At 42.8% G+C, this 18380-nt stretch overlaps 1 protein-coding gene across 1 annotated transcript in view; it reads right to left on the bottom strand.

The window, feature by feature from the left end:
* Positions 1–18380, bottom strand: part of itgb4 (integrin, beta 4) — a 137303-nt gene that overhangs the window by 20108 nt on the left and 98815 nt on the right. The window contains exons 30-31 of the mRNA XM_043715209.1: positions 11274–11438; positions 1293–1418 (exon numbers count right to left, since the gene is read on the bottom strand). Of these exons, the coding sequence (XP_043571144.1) occupies positions 1293–1418; positions 11274–11438 (291 nt within the window). The remainder of the gene's footprint in view (positions 1–1292; positions 1419–11273; positions 11439–18380) is intronic.

Genomic DNA, 18380 nt, shown 5'->3' with positions numbered 1-18380 from the left:
GTTCTTAGTAAGGTGGAGGAGCAGAGGGATCTTGGGGTCTATGTTCATAGATCTTTGAAAGTTGCCACTCAGGTGGATAGAGCTTGTAAGAAGGCCTATGGTGTATTAGTGTTCATTAGCAGAGGGATTGAATTCAAGAGTCGTGAAGTGATGTTGCAGCTGTACAGGACCTTGGTAAGGCCACATTTGGAGTACTGTGTGCAGTCTGGTCGTCTCACTTTCGGAAAGATGTGGAAGCTTTGGAGAGGGTGCAGATAAGATTTACCAGGATGTTGCCTGGAATGGAGAATAGGTCGTACGAGGATAGGTTGAGAGTGCTAGGCCTTTTCTCATTGGAACGGCGAAGGTTGAGTGATGACCTGCTAGAGGTTTATAAGATAATCAGAGGAATAGATAGAGTAGACAGAGACTTTTTCCCCAGGTACAACAGAGTGTTACAAGGGGACATAAATTTAAGGTGAAGGGTGGAAGGTATAGGGGGGATGTCAGGGATAGGTTCTTTACCCAGAGAGTGGTGGGAGCATGGAATGCGCAGCCTGTGGGAGTGGTAGAGTCAGAATCATTGGAGACCTTTAAGCGGCAATTGGATTGGTACATGGATGGGTGCTTAAGCTAGGACAAATGTTCGGCACAACATCGTGGGCCGAAGGGCCTGTTCTGTGCTGTATTGTTCTATGTTATATGTTCTAATATTAAATTTTCCTTACAATAAACATTAACATTTCTTATTACTATCTGCATATTAAAGTTTTCAATTTATGGACAACAGATCCTTTTGCTCCTGAGAGCTCCTCAATCACTCACCATTTAGACAAATATACTTTTTTGTTCCTGCCAAAATTAACAATATTTTCTTCAATTTTCCAAATTTTCTCCACTTGCCAGATCTTCATCCACTTTGTAGCTTTCTTATGTTCTCTTCACAACTTACTTTTCTGCCTATTTTGTTTCATTTGCAAATTTAGCAACCTTACCTTCATCCTCTTGATTCAATATCATTTATATAATTGTTTAAATATGAACCAATTTGAATCCGAAACTGCATCAGAATCTCAATATGAATCTAAATCAGTCTGAACTGGCATAATTCCCAATGTGAACCTGAATCAATCTGAATTGCAATCATTTGGAATATCAGTCTGAACCAGAATCATTCTGAAAGTGATCCTGAATCAACCTGAATCTCAATCGGAATCGCAATCATTTTGAATATGGACTGGAATGTAAATTATTCTGAATGTGGATGTAATAATTGTGATTAAGAATCAGAGTTTATGGAAATGAGGTCTAACCATGTAGAACCATCTCCAGGTTCTCAAGAGCAGCATTTATATCCTCAGATTCAGTGCGTCTCCTCCCTCCAATCATCTGCTGTATGTTCGTGTAGTTAACCCCTTTCTTTCCATACATTCGTGATTCTGCACAAATAAACATCTATCAGGAACTCAGAACAACATGACTGCAGCAGTCTGTACCTCTACCTCAATTAACCAAGATTTCCAATCAGTACTGCATTTGACTGGGGTATAGTTTTACAGTTTCTGCCTTGTGGTTGTCCTTCCTGTATGATTGACTCTGAAACCCGATGTCAGATAGACACTGCACCTTTTCACTCGTTTCCAAACAGGATTTTGGCCCCTCCTTAGTTCCAGGCTCACCCGGAACTGTCCACCTGAGATGAACTAACTCAGTTCAAGTTAGAATCTGAGCATTTTCAAGAACAGGAGCAAAGCCATGCAGACCCTTGAGCCTGTATTGTCATGCAGTTCGACCATGACCAGTCTGTATCTTAATTCCATTTGCCCAACATGGTTCTGTTATCCATAAACCACTTGACAAACAAAACAATCAACAGCAGTTTTGAAATTTTCAATTAATCCTCAGTCTCAAATGTTTTTGAGGAAGACTAGTAATTTTAACAAGGTCAGTCAGATAGAGCTCATAGAATATGAGTTTCCTGATTGGACCAGATTAATAGCTCCGATCAGGGAGCCCTGGCTGACAGATAAGAACAGGAGTGTCAGACATCCTGCTGATTCTGAGAGTTGGCTCTGAGAAAGCTGGATCAGTGTCAAGGACTCACCACATGTAAATGGAATTGGAATACTGACCTTTTGTGGAGTTATTTCAGTGGAGACAAGAGAAAACCATGCTCCTGAAGAAATGTGCTTGCAACAGTTGTCTTTGAGTTGGGGTAAGCATTTCTGGTGTCAAGTCGTTAATTGGGAAGCTTGACTCATTTGATCCTGCCATCAAAGTCTGGACTCAGTGTGTGGGAGCAATTGCAGGTTGACTAGGGAGAAATTCCATGATTCTGCAGGGCCTGCCCAGTGCCCTTTGCCACATGGACAAATGAAGAGGCAGAAATCAGAAGGGTGGAAAGCGAAGGAATCATCAGAGCAGTCCAGTTTGTGGAATGGGCAGCACCGGTCAGACTGACTGTGAAACCTGACAGGTCAGTTTGCCTTTGTGGGGATTTTAAACAAATGGTAAATCTCTAGCAGACATGACTTATATGCCAAGCTGACAGGAGGGATGTACTTCATGAAGTTGACCATAAGCCATGCATATTTGCAATTGTGGTGAGATGAGAATTCCCAGTAGTATGCTACAATTCACATACATAAGGGTTTGTATCAATATACGAAACTGCCGTTTTGGGTATTGTCAGCCTGTGCAATTTTTCAGCAGACGATGGAGAACATTTTACAAGGTCTCTCCTAGGTTGCCATTTATCTAGGTGACGTGCTACTAACAGAGAAGACCAATAAGGATCACTTAGAGAAATTAGATTTAGTCCTTAGACATTTCTCCCAGGTAAGTAAACCCCTCAGAAGGGAAATGAGTGTCTTTCAGGCATTCCATGTGATTCATAAATGTTGACAAGACCAAGTTACCCCTGTTGGAAGAAAATGTGAGGCAGGTCAAAGGTTCCCCAGCTCCCATGTCTGTACCGGTGCTTAGGTCTTTTCTAGGGCCGGTAACTTACTATGGAAAATTCATATTTAATCTGGCCTCCATCCTGGCACCTTTGCATGAACTCTTAATAAAGGGGCAGTCTTAGAAATGGTTGCGTAGCAAAGCCATAGCTTTCAGGGAAATGAAGAAACTGTTATTGTCCTCTAAGACGTCGTGGAAATGTGGAACTTTTTCAAGGAACAGATACGACGTGTCCTTGATATGTATGTACCTGTCAGGCAGGAAAGAGATGGTTGTGTGAGGGAACCTTGGTTGACAAGGGAGGTTGAATGTCTTGTAAAGAGGAAGAAGGAGGCTTACATAAGGTTGAGAAAACAAGGTTCAGACAGAGCGTTGGAGGGATACAGGATAGCCAGAAGGGACCTGAAGAAAGGAATTAGGAGAGCCAAGAGAGGGCATGAAAAACCTTTGGCTGATAGGATCAAGGATAACCCCAAGGCATTTTATGCGTATGTGAGAAACATGAGAATGACGAGAACCAGGGTAGGTCCAATCATGGACAGTAGTGGGAGACTGTGTATTGAGCCAGAAGAGATAGGTGGGGTCTTGAATGAGTATTTTTCTTCAGTATTTACACACTTTCCTCATTCTCTGTGAATATATCTTGGCTCTCTGCACAAAGCTGAGCAATCAATGCAGCTGTATCACTCCCAAGAACTCCAATGCCTGATCTTACATCACACACCTCTCCAACACTACAGTTACTAGTATCACTGATCTCAACAATCTTCTGGCATTCATTCAACTTCCGACTTAAGTTAGTTCTTCTGAGTCTTTTCCCCTTTAATGTTTGGGGTTTCCCTTCAGAGACCACTACTGATTCTTTATTATGGTCTACAGATGTTACCACTGAATTCTTTCCTTCACATTCATTGGATGCAATTGGAGCAACATTTCGTCCGGGAGTTTTCTTGAAGTAATCCATTATGTTACTGGATTTTGGTGATGGAAAAGCTGTGTCAATGGATTTGGATACTGGTGAAAAGTAGCTTGTGATCGTTTTTGTATAGGAATCCTCTGCATCTTTTTTCTGTTTCTTGCATGGCTGTAAAACAAACACATTGAAAACGTTCAGCAGCACATAATCACTAAATTGAGAAGCTTGTTACTTTCCTTGATTACCTCAGTCAGCCTCTGCTGCTTTTCCATGTTGAAGGCTCTTCAGTTCCTTAGTATTACACCCCTTTGATCCTGTCAAGTGTAAGGTTATCCACTTTGGAATAACAAATAATAATGCGGAATACAGGGTTAACGGTAGAGTTCTTAGTAAGGTGGAGGTGCAGAGGGATCTTGGGGTCTATGTTCATAGGTCTTTGGGAGTTGCCACTCAGGTGGATAGAGCTTGTAAGAAGGCCTATGGTGTATTAGCGTTCATTAGCAGAGGGATTGAATTCAAGAGTCGTGAAGTGATGTTGCAGCTGTATAGGACCTTGGTTAGGCCACATTTGGAGTACTGTGTGCAGTTCTGGTCGCCTCACTTTAGGAAAGATGTACGAGGATAGGTTGAGAGTGCTAGGCCTTTTCTCATTGGAACGGCGAAGGATGAGGGGTGACTTGCTCGAGGTTTATAAGATGATCAGAGGAATAGATAGAGTAGACAGTCAGAAACGTTTGCCCCACGTACAACAGAGTGTTACAAGGGGACATAAATTTAAGGGGAAGGGTGGAAGGTATAGGGGAGGGATGTCAGGGGTAGGTTCTTTACCCAGAGAGTGGTGGGGGCATGGAATGCGCAGCCTGTGGGAGTGGCAGAGTCAGAATCATTGGCGACCTTTAAGCGGCAATTGGATAGGTACATGGATGGGTGCTTAAGCTAGGACAAATGTTCGGCACAACATCGTGGGCCGAAGGGCCTGTTCTGAGCTGTATTGTTCTATGTTCTATGTTGGCAATCTATGATCCCAAGTGAGATCTGGTGTTGATATGCAGTGCCTCCCCATATGGTATCAGGGTAGTATTAACTCATAGGTGGCCCAATAGCGTATGCATCCAGGACTTTTGGCTAATGTAGAGTGAGATAGAGAAGGAGGATTTGATAATCATATTTGGAGTCAGGATGTTCCACCAATACCTTTATGGTGTATATAAAGAGGACACAAGGCAGTGCCGTCCATTGCTTCAGATTGATTTCAGTGATGGGCTAATACTAGGTGCGCATATTACAAGTTGGAACACTATCTGGAAGGCCAAGTAACAAATGCCAATGCATTGAGCTGCCTCCTGCTAGCAGATACGCCACCAGTGGCACCGCCACTGGAAGAGTCGGTAGTGGCTTTAAAGTTTCAGGACATGCTTCCAGTTACAGCTGACAATATCAGACTTTGGATGCAGAAAGATCAGGTTCTGGCAAAACTGAAGCAGCTGATGGTGATGGGAAACCAAAAAGCCATCACAACCAGAATTGAAGCCTTTTCGGACCTGGAGAAATCACGTCACGGTAGAGAATGGCATATTATTATGGAGAGCAAGAATGATTGTACCAAGCAAAGGTTTCCTCCAGATACTGGCTGAACATCAGGGATTTCCAAAATAAAGATGTTTGTGAGAAGTTATGTCTGGTGGTCAGGATTCAATGCAGTATTGATAGTGTCATGCCTAGTGCCAACAAGGACAAAAATATTGGCAGCAGCTCCCCCACATTTGTGGGAATGGCCAGCTAAGCTCTGGATTCAGTTAAAGGACAATGTTATATGCTCTTTCATGACCTGAATGTCCTTAGTCATTGTGGATACCACACAAAGCTGTGTGTAGAATTCCTTCATGGGGACGATGAGAGAAAAACTGTGTGCATCTTTTGCAACATATAGACTCTCTGAAGTGTTGGTCTTAGATAACAGGCCATCATCTACCAGGAGGGAGTTTGAGTATTTCCTGAAGTTGAATGGTATTCGACTTGTAAGGACAGCTCTATACCATCCATCATCCAATGGTCTGGCAAAAAGAACAGTCCAAAGTTTGAAGGCAGGCTTAGAGAAATAGGCTACAGCTTCACTAGATATCAAATTGTCCCATTTCCTATTTGATTATAGGATAGCTCCAGCAAATTTTCTAATGGGGCAAAGATTCTGCACCAGATTGAATCTGACCTTCCTGGACCTGGGATGGGGTGGAGAGGGTGGGAACACCAATGCCTGACTCAAGATTCCACTAACTGAGAGAGGCAGTTTACTTCAGGAGATGGAGTTTGGTAATGGAACCACGGGAATGGCCCTTGCATGGGTAAGAGGCATGGTCGATGCAAGGTCAGATCCAGTGATGTATAAAGTTTGGGTAGGTGCAATGGTCCCAAACAAGCACGTGGACTATATGAAAGCTGCAAAATTGCAAACAGTGTGAGAGCAACACATGCCTGACCCCTTGACAGCCTTTTCAACCATTCAGAAACTGGAGGTTCTCCCTTTCCAACAATCATTGAAGATACCTTGAAATCTGAGGTGGACACGGCAGATGTTGCTACCATGATGCCTTTGTGGCCTGAAGATGACACTCTGGCATAGGAGGTGAGCTACTGTGTGTTACACACTACCCATATCAGAGGCAGAATTGGAGGAACCTGACCCAGTGCTAAAACACTCCAGGAGGTGCTACATAAAAAAAACAGCCTATATCCTTGAACTCAGAGGGGGAGGGATGCAGTGATTATAATGAGGTCAGCCAGGTGGAGAATAGGAGTTCCCTGATTGGAGTTGTTAACCTGATCCAATTAGGGTGCCCTGGCTGACAGATATAAACAAGAATGTCCATCCGGGTGTTTTCCTATCTTCCTGGTGGTGGAAATTGAATAAAGATTCGTGCACCTTGTGTCTCTCACTGTGTCTCACACCTGCACACACACCATGGGTGCTGGGGATAAAATAATAAGCAATACTGCACTTAGGTGGTAGTGTGGGGGTTAAAATAAAGAAAAAAAAGAAAAAGAAGAAAAAAAAAAAACAAGAATGTCCACCCGGGTGTTTTCCTATCTTCCTGGTGGTGGAAATTGAATAAAGATTGGTGCACTTTGTGTCTTCCACTGTGTCTCCCACCTGCACACACACACCATGGGTGCTGGGGATAAAATAAGCACTACCGCACTTAGGTGGTAGTGTGGGGGTTAAAAAAAAATATATATATACACAGGAATGTAATAAGCATTACCGCACTTAGGTGGTAGTGTGGGGAAAAATAAATAAATAAATAAATAAACAGAAGATACCGTACCTAGGCATGGGTGCTGGGGAAAATAAATAAGCACTACCGCACTTAGGTGGTAGTGTGGGGGTTAAAGGGGAAAAAAAAAATAAAAAAATAAAGAGGGGACTAATGTACAACTGTCAAAAAAGAAATAAAAAAAAATAAACAAGAATGTCCGCAGGGAGTGGAGTGCATCATTTCTCCCTCCAACTCTATTTTGATTTAGTCCCTACCCTCCCCTTCACTGTTTTGATCACACAGCACTGTCCCTTGATGTGAAGGGCAGTGCTTGTCACTGGCCACCCGGGTGTTTTCCTATCTTCCTGGTGGTGGAAATTGAATAAAGATTCGTGCACTTTGTCTTTCACTGTGTCTCACACCTGCACACACACACCATGGGTTCTGGGGATAAAATAAGCACTACCGCACTTAGGTGGTAGTGTGGGGGTTAAAATAAAAAAAAATAAACAGGAGATTCTGTTTAAAAAAAAAAGATAGAAAAAAGAAAAAAAAAGAGGAAAAAAAAGAAAAATAAAAGGAACCTTTCCTGGCCAAACTAGAAAGAAAAAAAAGAATAAACAAGAATGTCCGCAGGGAGTGGAGTGCATCATTTCTCCCTCCAACTCTATTTTGATTTAGTCCCTACCCTCCCCTTCACTGTTTTGATCACACAGCACTGTCCCTTGATGTGAAGTGCTGGGGATAAAATAAGCACTACCGCACTTAGGTGGTAGTGTGGGGGTTAAATAAAAGAAAAGAAAAAGAAAAAATAAACAAGAAATTCCCTCCCCTTCACTGTTTTGATCACACAGCACTGCCCTTTGATGTGAAGGGCAGTGTTTGTCACTGGCCACCCGGGTGTTTTCCTATCTTCCTGGTGGTGGAATTTGAATAAAGATTTGTGCACTGTGTCTCACACCTGCGCACAAACACACCATGGGTGCTGGGGAAAAAAAAATATATAATAAGCACTACCGCACTTAGGTGGTAGTGTGGGGGAAAAAAAAGAAGAAAAAAGAAAAAAAAAAACAAGAATGTCCTGCCCCTCTTCCGGGGTTACATTAGTACCTGGGTGTCTCTGGAGAAGGAGCACGCAGTGTCCACCAACACCCTTGAGCTGTTCAGGGAGAGGTGGGCGCTGCAGGGAGTGGAGTGTATTATTTCCCCCTCCAACTCTATTTTGACTTAATCCCTGCCCTCCCCTTCACTGTTTAATCACACAGCATTGCCCTTTTGTGAAGGGCAAGGGTTGTCACTGGCCACGCGGGTGTTTTCCTATCTTCCTGGTGGTGGAAATTGAATAAAGATTCCTGCACCTTGTGTCTCTCACTGTGTCTCACACCTGCACACACACACTGGGAAAAAAAATAAGCACTACCGCAGTTAGGCAAAAAAATAAAAAAAACAAGAATGTCCTGCCCCTCTTTCGCGGTTACGTGAGTACCTGGGTGTCTCTGGTGAAGGAGCACGCGGTGTCCACCAACACCCTTGAGCTGTTCAGGGAGTGGAGTGCATTATATCCCCCTCCAACTCTATTTTGATTTAATCCCTGCCCTCCCCTTCACTGTTTAATCACACAGCATTGCCCTTTGATGTGAAGGGAACTGCTTATTACTGGCCACTTGGGTGTTTCTTTTCTTCCTGGTGGTGAAAACTAAAGAAAGATTCGTGCACCTTGTGTCTTTTACTGTGTCTCACACTTGCACACACAAACATGGGTGCAGGGGGGAAATAAGCACTACCGCAATTAGGCGGTAGTGTGGGGGTAATAAAAGAAAGAGGAAAAAAAAGAAAAGAAAAAAACGAGAATGTCCGTTTATTTTGTTCAGTCTGAGAGCTAGCTCTGAGGGAGCTGGATAAGGGTCAAGGATTCTCCATGTGTGAACAAAGGATGACTTGGTGATGGGATACTGGTGTCTCTGGAGTTATTTCAGAGACAGTTCCAGATTTCTACCACCCTTGCTGTCACTGAAAATATCCTCGGTTTAGATATTTTTATTTCATGAGTCGACAAGATAGCCCACTTAGAAAAATTCAAGCCTCATATTAATAAATTGAGCATTTTGATTTGCCCTCAAATCAATTCCTTTGCATGCCAGACAATTTAGGCCTGAGGCCTGTATTGAAGTCAGTGTCAAGTCTCTTTGGAATTGAATGTGCTAGTCAGGATCATTCCCATTCCATCTGGCTCCATTGATAAGTCAGCTCACAGGTCTGTGGCTGTAATGTGGGGCAGGGGAGCGGAAGGAAGCTGAGGGGAGGCTGTCAAGTCAAAGGGAGGAATGAAGGCCAGGGGTGGGGAATAGGTGGGTAATGGGCTGTCAACAGTGAGCCACGATATTTGATTGGTGCCAAACCAGCTCCTTGTGACTTCACGGAATTGTAACTTTCAAACATTTAGTTGGCCATTGCTTTGAACTGGATAAACTGAAATGCAGTTGCTACAGACAGGGGACATTGAAAAATGTACTAAGAAAATGGGAGTGGGGGGTCAAGAGAAGAGTCTTCTGACAAACAGCCATTGAGTGAAAGTATAGAGAGGTGGCATGCTGGAACTACTGACTGGCACTAACACCTCACAGGTATGGTGTTTGGAGGAGAAAAACGTGTTACAGCCAAGAAACGCTCAGGGCTGATGTAACATGTGACACTGGTTGCATATTATCTCCATCAGCTGTGTTCAGCCACCCAATCCAGTAGAGATGCTGGAAAAGCAGAACTGTCTATGCGTGGAGTCTGCATTTACCAGTATTGGTATAAAACAGATATAAAGGTGTTAACTTCCACAGGACAATGACTATAATATCAATGTGATTTTCTGGGTTAGTGTCAGAATGGAATCTTACAGACTTTATTTTTAAAATTTGGCTTTTTATCTGTGGTTTGTATTTTCCTGGAGATGAAATGATCCTGAAAATCTGGACAGTGTTGTAATCAATGCCGTTAAGGCACTGTGACTGTGTGAGGATAGACAGGATAGCTTATTCATCTTTTATTTAGCATTTCCTGGGTATTTATGTATATAGTGGAGCCTTACATGCTTTTCCAACACCAGCTGAGGAAGCATTTCTCTGCCCACTAGTACAGTACAATTGGCTCAGGTGCCTGTTTCCCATCCATGGGAGGGTAATATCTACCAGAGTTCCAACTCCTGATCACACTGCAGGATAACACAGCACAGCAGGAAGCTATTTTGCCTGTCTTGGTGGTGCTGGCTCTTTGGAAGTAATCCAATTAGACCCAATCCCCATCTCTTTCTCTCTAGTCCTCCTTCAGGCAAATTTACCCTTCTCCCTAAAACACTCTGTCAACATCCTTCATAATTTTGCTCACCTCGAGTCTCCCCATTTTTTTTCTGCATTAAGGAGAACAATCCCAGTTTTATAACTGAAATCTTTTAATTCCTGGTAAAAGTCTCTTTTCCAGCCACTCCAGTCTTGACACTTTTTGAAGTGTAATGACCATAGTCTGTCACAGGTTTAACAGTGACAGAAGGTATTCTCATGTGGTTGTTGGCTGATGCCTACCGTGCTGAAACTTTATTGCTGGAACAGCACAGCAGGTCAGGCAGCATCTAGGGATGCTGCCTGACCTGCTGTGCTGTTCCAGCAATAAAGTTTCAGCTTTGATCTCCAGCGTCTGCAGACCTCACTTTCTCCTCGATGATGCCTACCGTGGTTGAATGTACAGTCAGGATTAACTGCTGGGGTTCACATACGAATAATGGTCTCTGAACTGGAGGGGTGCTGGCATATACTTTACTCCTCAAGGTAACACTGCATATATCAACAGACTTATGTTTCAACAAACCCAGTAGCTATGGAATGCAAAGTTGGTGTGGAAGGCACTGGGTGAATGCCTGCTCATTATTTATGAGGCGGCAAAAGTCAATGTCTTTAGGATGTAAAATGTATGGAATTCTTATATAAATGATTCATTTACATTAGCTTTCTTTCAAAAGTTACAACAAATCAAATTCCAAAAGTCAGCATGAGTCATGTTACACTTTAGCTGTGGACTTGGTTTAGTTTGTGAGTGATGCCCATCTCTATGAGTTAGAAGATGGAAGTGAGAGGATTTCAACACACAGTGGGTTACACACTGGCATAGTTCATACTGACCCTGTCCCAACATCATAGTAGTGTGAGTCTTTGAGGACATGGAAGAGTCTTCTATCAACCTGGTGTATTGGTGGTTGTAGTTGGTGGTGGTGCTCCTACTGAGGGTGCTGTTGGCACTGCCTGGGAAGAGAGAGTTCATCTCCCATTTCCCGTTCATCGACATATCTGTGGGGGAAAGAAAAAATGTGTTCAGTAAAGAAATTCCAAATTCTACCCAGGAGCAGGCATCTGCAAATATCCACCCAGCATCAAAGTCACTGCACCAGCATCTGGGCACCCCGCACTACTGCAAAGTGAGGGCTACCAAGAGGTAAACCTTGTGCCAATGCCTTTTCTAAACTTAGTGAAAACCTATTATCATGAAGGCCTTTGCAGTTTGTGTTTTCAGAGTTGGAACTCACTGTTCCACTGGAGGATGGTAACATTGGACTCTCATGATTTGGGAGTACGGAGGACAGTGGGAGGAAGAGTGAACTTGCTGATTTTGAGAGATTAGGCCATGGATCGGAGTGTAGACACATTGCTAAATGTGCGCAGACACCAATCAAACTGATGATGTGGCATCAAACTCTCCTTTCAGTCAAAAGAGGGGAAAAACAGGAAAGAAAATTCAACGACTAGGGCTAATGAGATTGCACTAAAGAAGCACAGTCCACTTCGTTCACCGTCGACATGAGTTAAGGTTGGGAGTCATGCTGGGTAAACTGCTTGCAACATACAGTGCTCAGACCACCTTATTTAATTCCCAATTATCCTTCTAGGCAAGTATTTTTAAAAAATACATTTTTGGGATGTAGGTGTCACTGGCTGGACCAGTATTTATTGACGATCACTAATTCTCAATCCCTTGAGAAAGTGGTGGTGAGCTTTCTTCTTGAATGCAGCAGTCCAAATGGTGTAGGGAGACCCAAAATGTAGTTTGGGAGGGAATTCCAAGACTTTTGACCTAGCAACACTGAAGGAACGATGATATATTTCCAAGTCAGGATATGGTGAATGGCTTGGAGGGCAGTATGCCCATGAATTTACTGCCCTTGTCCTTCCAAATGGAAGTGGCTGTGGGTTTGGAAAGTGCCAACAAAGAAATCTCACCAATATCTGTTACCTGTGTGACCTGAATACTAGCTTAATAGTCAGGAGGAAAAGTAAAGAAAAAGAAACCTTGCATTTTACATAGCATCTTCCACAACCTCAGGCCTTGCCAAAGATTGTCCCAGCAAACGAAGCACTTTTGAAGTGTACACACTATGCACTGTTGTACAAAGAACATGGCAACCTAAACAAAGAGGTAGCACAACAGCTAACACAGATTGAAGAGAGCCTGTAAACTGGCAAAGTATTTCTGACAGAGGAAAACCTGCAGAAAGGAGTAGGCTGGTTGCCTAAGGATATTGATTATTGAGGTACATCTCTGGCTACAAACATTTACTTTGCATTTTAATAAATGCTTTACAACTGTATTATTAAGGCAAGACCTTACATGTGTTATCAAGTATATTTCCAGACAACAATAGCCACTTGAGTCTCAAAGTCACACCCTGGTGAATTTGACTCTTCCTGATCAGTGAGAAAGAGTGTGGCTCCATTTGCCACTTGAACCGTCAGTTTCTCATTTCTGTTGGCAAATGCCACACATGGGTCACCTGCATGTCCCTCCTACACTGTCAGGTAAAACAACACTGAAGTCAACTTAAAAATCAGGGCAGGAGTGCTCTTCTGGGCAATACAATGCCCTAAACTAGCTCACGCAGTCACAGGATCCTCGCAGCAGTTTCCTTCTTCTTCTAGCCTGTCCTCTCACCTATCTCACTGCCTCCAGCTCAATCTTGCTGCCTCCGAACCACTCGGTGATCACTACCACTCTTCTGGCTGCCAACCGACAGTTATTGGTTTCTCTCTGGGGCAGATGACCAGTTGTGAAAGATTACCACCCGGACCCTCCCATTTGGGATTGCCATCTGCTCCCACCAGGAGTTGATGTCAGCCCTTCTACCTCACAACATTTATTCAGAGGCTGCAGTTCCTGCCTCCCAGAGACTCTCTATGTAGCTTGCACTTTGTAAGCAGCAGTAACAATGTCTATTTGGTACGAGATGCCACATTTGCATTTGCACAATATGAAATAACTGACCCCATCAGCATGCATAAAGTGCTAACAGATTCCTAACCCCTTCAGCATGCATCTCTGTTCAGTTAACAGGATTGTACCCAGTAAAGGTGGGAGGCAGGTTTCCCAGATCACTGAGAAGTTTGCGCAGAAATACAAGTATGTTAATGAAAGAAGCATTGTGAGATCTTCACCTTGACCTTCCCATGGTTGGGGCGTAGCCTTCCTCCTCATGGTGTCTGAATACTCAGTGTCTTCGGAGAGGAGGCTCTCAATGTCTGAGGAAGCATGCGTCAGGGAAGAGCTACAGGAAAGGCGGGGTATCACTTCCACCGGTAGCTGCCACGTTACCTTCCGCCCATCGAAACCATCGCCCAGCAGTTGGACATGTTGCCATTTGGAGCCTTGCAGAACAAGTTAATGACTCGTATTGGTATATAATCCCAGAAAATGGTTCAGTATCAGACCAGCAAGGCCACACCAACAAATCCAACCTACCTATGTCCGATGGGAAACACTCAACAGACTGACTTAAATAGAGAGAGGCACCTAATTACTACACAGAACTGCATGGCATGTGTACACACATGTATCTATACATACAGGAATGCATGCACATGACTGCGCACATACACATGTACACCTTCCTACATATGCATGACCCCAAATACTCAGAATTAAGAAGGATCAATGGTCATTATGAAGGAGTCAATAAATGAGGAAGCCTGTGCACATTCCATATAGGTAATATGTTATCCATTTCAAGAAGAAGGATAACAAAGCCAGGTAATGACTGAAATAGCAACAGACAATGCTGGAATACTCATCATGTCTGGCGTATCTGCAGAAGCAACAGAGTAATGAAGGACCATTAAGCTGAAATGTTAATTCTGTTTCTCCACATAGACTGTCAGACGTACAGACTATTTCCAGCACTTTCTGCTTTTAGTTCCGATTTATAATATCCATAGCATTTTGCTTCTGTGCAAGGTCACCACTGACCCCCAGTTATTTTGCTTCAGTACAATCGATGTTAATAGAATCAATTATGAGGAATAAACATGAAGATGAGAAACAGGAATCAACATATATTCAGAACCTACTTAAACAACCACCTTGATTCTTTGAGAAAGTGTCATTCCTAATCAGATTGTTCACTTGCAAAGTAATGTAGCAAAACTTAGTACCAGAGACTATTAAAATTTAAAGCTGTGGTGATTCCAGGGATAATAAAAGCAGGAACTGGTGAAGGAACTATCTGGAAATTTGAAGAATTTTTTTTAATAGGAATTCTGATGAGTCAGAACAAGGAGCTGAATGCAGTGGCCGAGCCTCAGTGTTTTCAGACGGTTCCAATTACCTGGACAGCAAAGCTCAATGCAAACTGTTCAAACTCACAAGTGACTACGTTGTCCAAGGAATAAACTGAGCCAACTCTCAGAATTTTTAAAAGAATATTCAGTTCCCAGGTTGGGATGTCAATGATGAACAACTGTCTTAACCATCCATTCCCATATCTGTTTGAACCATCAGGCTCTGCACTCCACTGCTTAGACTAAACTGTTGAAAATGGTTGCCCTGAAATGTAAAAATAACCCCTAGTTTCACTTCTATAAGACCATAAAACATAGGAGCAGAAGCAGGCCATTAGGCTCATTATGTCTGTTCCATCATTCAGTGAGATAATGGCTGACCTGAAAAGGCTGTACTACACTTCCTTGCCTTTTCCCCATAACTCTTGATTCCCTTATTAATTAAAAATTTGTTTATCTCAGCTTTGAACATCCTTAATGACCCAGCCTCTACAGCCCTTCTGTGGTAAAGAATTCCATAGATTTACTTTCCTCTGAGGGAAGACATTCTTTTTCAGCTCTGCCTTAAATAGATGACCACTTACTGTGAGATTATGCCCTCTGGTCCTAGACACTTCCACAAGGGGTACATTAGAAATAGGAACAGGAGTAGGCAATTCAGCCTTCAAGCCATTTAATATGGTCATGACTGGTCTCACTTAGTATTAAATGCTGGAGCAACAGCCTACTCCTGTTTCTAGTTCTTACTTTTCCTCTTTGGAACAGTCTAGAAACAAAAGAAGCAACCTCTCAGCAACTACCCTGTCAAGACACCGAAGCTGTTATATCAAAGCCATTTTGAAGTACTCTCCCCTGCTCCTCCAACCTCGTGTCCAATAATGCGAGGAATTGTGGGTAATGTTTTATCACAAAGGTGGTTGACACGTGTTCAGTTGGCTCTGCCACTTTCCTCGTTTCTTCTAGTCAATGTGCCCTACCCTATTACTCTACATTTTCCCTGACTAATGCAACTAACCTACATATCGCTGGACACTATGTGCAATTTAGCATGCTAATTCACCTAACTGCACACCTTTGTATTGTGGGAAGAAACCGGAGCACCCGGAGGAAACCCACGTAGACACAGGGAGAATGTGCAAACTCCACACAGACTGTTATCTGATGCTGGAATCTCTCATGCTGTGAGGCAGCAGTGCTAACTACTGAGCCATGTAGCCACCCCTTTCTGGGCTCTATGCCAGTTAATTTCCCTCTTCTTAAGTACTGCCCTTCCCCTTCAAATCTAGATCCTTGAGCAAGCTTTTAATCATCTGTCCAGATGTCTCATTTTGTGATTCAGTGATGAATTTAAAATCAATAACTCTCTGTGAAATGCCTCATGAAGTTTGGTTGTGTTAAAGTGTTACATAAATGGAATAGCTGTTGTGCTCTGCTCTTGAGCTGTATTGTAATTCACAAACAAGGAACTGAACCCTGTGATCCATATGGTGCTATACAAGACTGGGGAGCTCTGGGTCAGCCTGTCCAGAGCTCTGCTCGGACTGTACCTTAGCTACTATGGCCATTTCAGGTTAAATAAAAATACAAAAGAGATATTCAAATGCTAGAAGTGATGCACAGAGGAATAATAACCTTAATCCCAAGTGAGAAAGGGAGAAAACTGAGAGCTGACCTTGTAGAAGGCATGTAATGAACTGCACAATAAAGTAAACACAAACATGACTTCAAACTGAAACACTTGAGAAGTACAAGCTCCAAGAGCAAGACACAAATTTAGGATTGATGCTAGAAGGTTCCACCTCTAAAAATGCTGGCAAGATACAAGTCTTTAACATAGAAGGATTATGGATAAAATTGAAAATAGCAAGCTCTTTAAGTTGGACAATGAACATAACACCAGATAATATATATTAGCTGTCAAAAGATCCAAGCAAGGCCTATTCCTATTAGGATTATAGAGCAGACTCCCCCCAGAGAAGTAAGCTTGAAAGAAAAAAGAAATTTACAAATAACATAACACTTTGTTATTCCATCAAGCTATCCTAGCAATATCCTACATTTAATTAATTACTTTTCAAGGTGTCCCATGTTGAAACGTGCAACCAATTAGCACTAAGCTTGGTGCTGGATGCCCTTGTTGTTGATACAACAAATGAGATCCATGAGCAGAAAATGAATCTGTTTTCATGGTGCTACTTAAAGGAGGAATGTTGGCCAGAACACCAGGAGAGGTCTCTGTCAGAGGGAGTGGTATTAGTGATGATGATATTGGACTATTAATCCAGAGGCTAAGGCTAATGCTTTTTTTTAGATTAATTACAGTGTGGAAACAGGCCCTTCGGCCCAACAAGTTCACACCGACCCGCCGAAGCGTAACCCACCCAGACCCATTCCCCTACATTTACTCCTTCACCTAACACTACGGGCAATTTAGCATGGCCAATTCACCTAACCTGCACATTTTTGGATTGTGGGAGGAAACTGGAGCACCCAGAGGAAACCCACACAGACACGGGGAGAATGTGCAAACTCCACACAGAGAGTCGCCTGAGGCGGGAATTGAACCCGGTCTCAGGCGCTGTGAGGCAGCAGTGCTAACCACTGTGCCACTGTGCCACCGTGCTGCCCACTGTATCATGCTCTCGAGTCATGAGTCTAAATTACATTTAAATTCAATAGTAAAATCCGAGTTTGAAATTCAATATTGGCAACGGGGACTATTAATCATCAATTATTGTAAAAACAAATCTGGTTCACAAATATCCTTTCAGGAAGGAAATCTGCCGTGCTTATGTGGCCCTGCCTGTGACTCCAGACCTGTGGCAGTGTGGCTGACTCCAAACTGTCGACTGCAATGGCACAACAAGACACTCAGTTTAAAGGTAATTAGGGAGTGGCAACAAATGCTGACCTTACTCGTGACACCGTATTCCAAGAAATAATTTTTCTTTGCTGATAACTAGCACTGCTGTCATCTGTACAAGGGAGCTTGGTTTTTTTTTTAAATGTATCTGCTAAGAAAAAGATTGCGAGTTGTGGGAATATTAACAGCACCATTTGTTTTTTTCTGCTTGGAACTCAGGAAAAGAATCTTCTAAACTTTAAGGTAGCAGACTACAAGGAGTGATGAGGAAAATGCCAGGTACTTAACCATCAACGTTCTCATTGTCAACAGCAATATTAGCACAAGGATTATCAACATCATCATCGGCAACTGAAAGATCCAGTATCTATCGGCAGGATGGGAATGGAGTAAGTGGCAAATGATATATAACGTGGTAAGTGTTAAAGATGTTTTTAGAAAGTTGATGGAATTAAGAATTCCAAGGTGGTAAAAAACTGTGCCACCAGAAACAGAGCAGAGAGAGTGGAGACACAGAGGAGTGAAGGGAGCAGTCGAGGTATGAAGCCGGAGCAGGTTACAGTAGCAGAATGCAGCATGGCTGTCAGAGGGTTTGTAGATAAGAGCAAGAATTTTAGAGCCCTGCAATAGAGTAAACCTACTGAGTTTCTCAGGCTGTTAGGAAAAAAATTACAATCTTACTTCAAGTAGCTAAAGGAATAGGAAAAAAAGGGTCATAAATCACTGAAGGCCTCAATAAGTTCCAAAATTGCTAAAAACACAAGAAAATCAAAGAATGGGTAGGTATGTTGAAGATAAGTGGGTAAAACTGTTCCAATCTGGCT

This window comes from Chiloscyllium plagiosum, chromosome 24 (assembly GCF_004010195.1).
Source record: "Chiloscyllium plagiosum isolate BGI_BamShark_2017 chromosome 24, ASM401019v2, whole genome shotgun sequence".
In the NCBI taxonomy this organism is placed as follows: Eukaryota; Metazoa; Chordata; class Chondrichthyes; order Orectolobiformes; family Hemiscylliidae; genus Chiloscyllium; species Chiloscyllium plagiosum.
The sequence above is the reverse complement of the archived record's forward strand: the minus strand, read 5'-3'. Positions and strand labels throughout refer to the sequence as shown.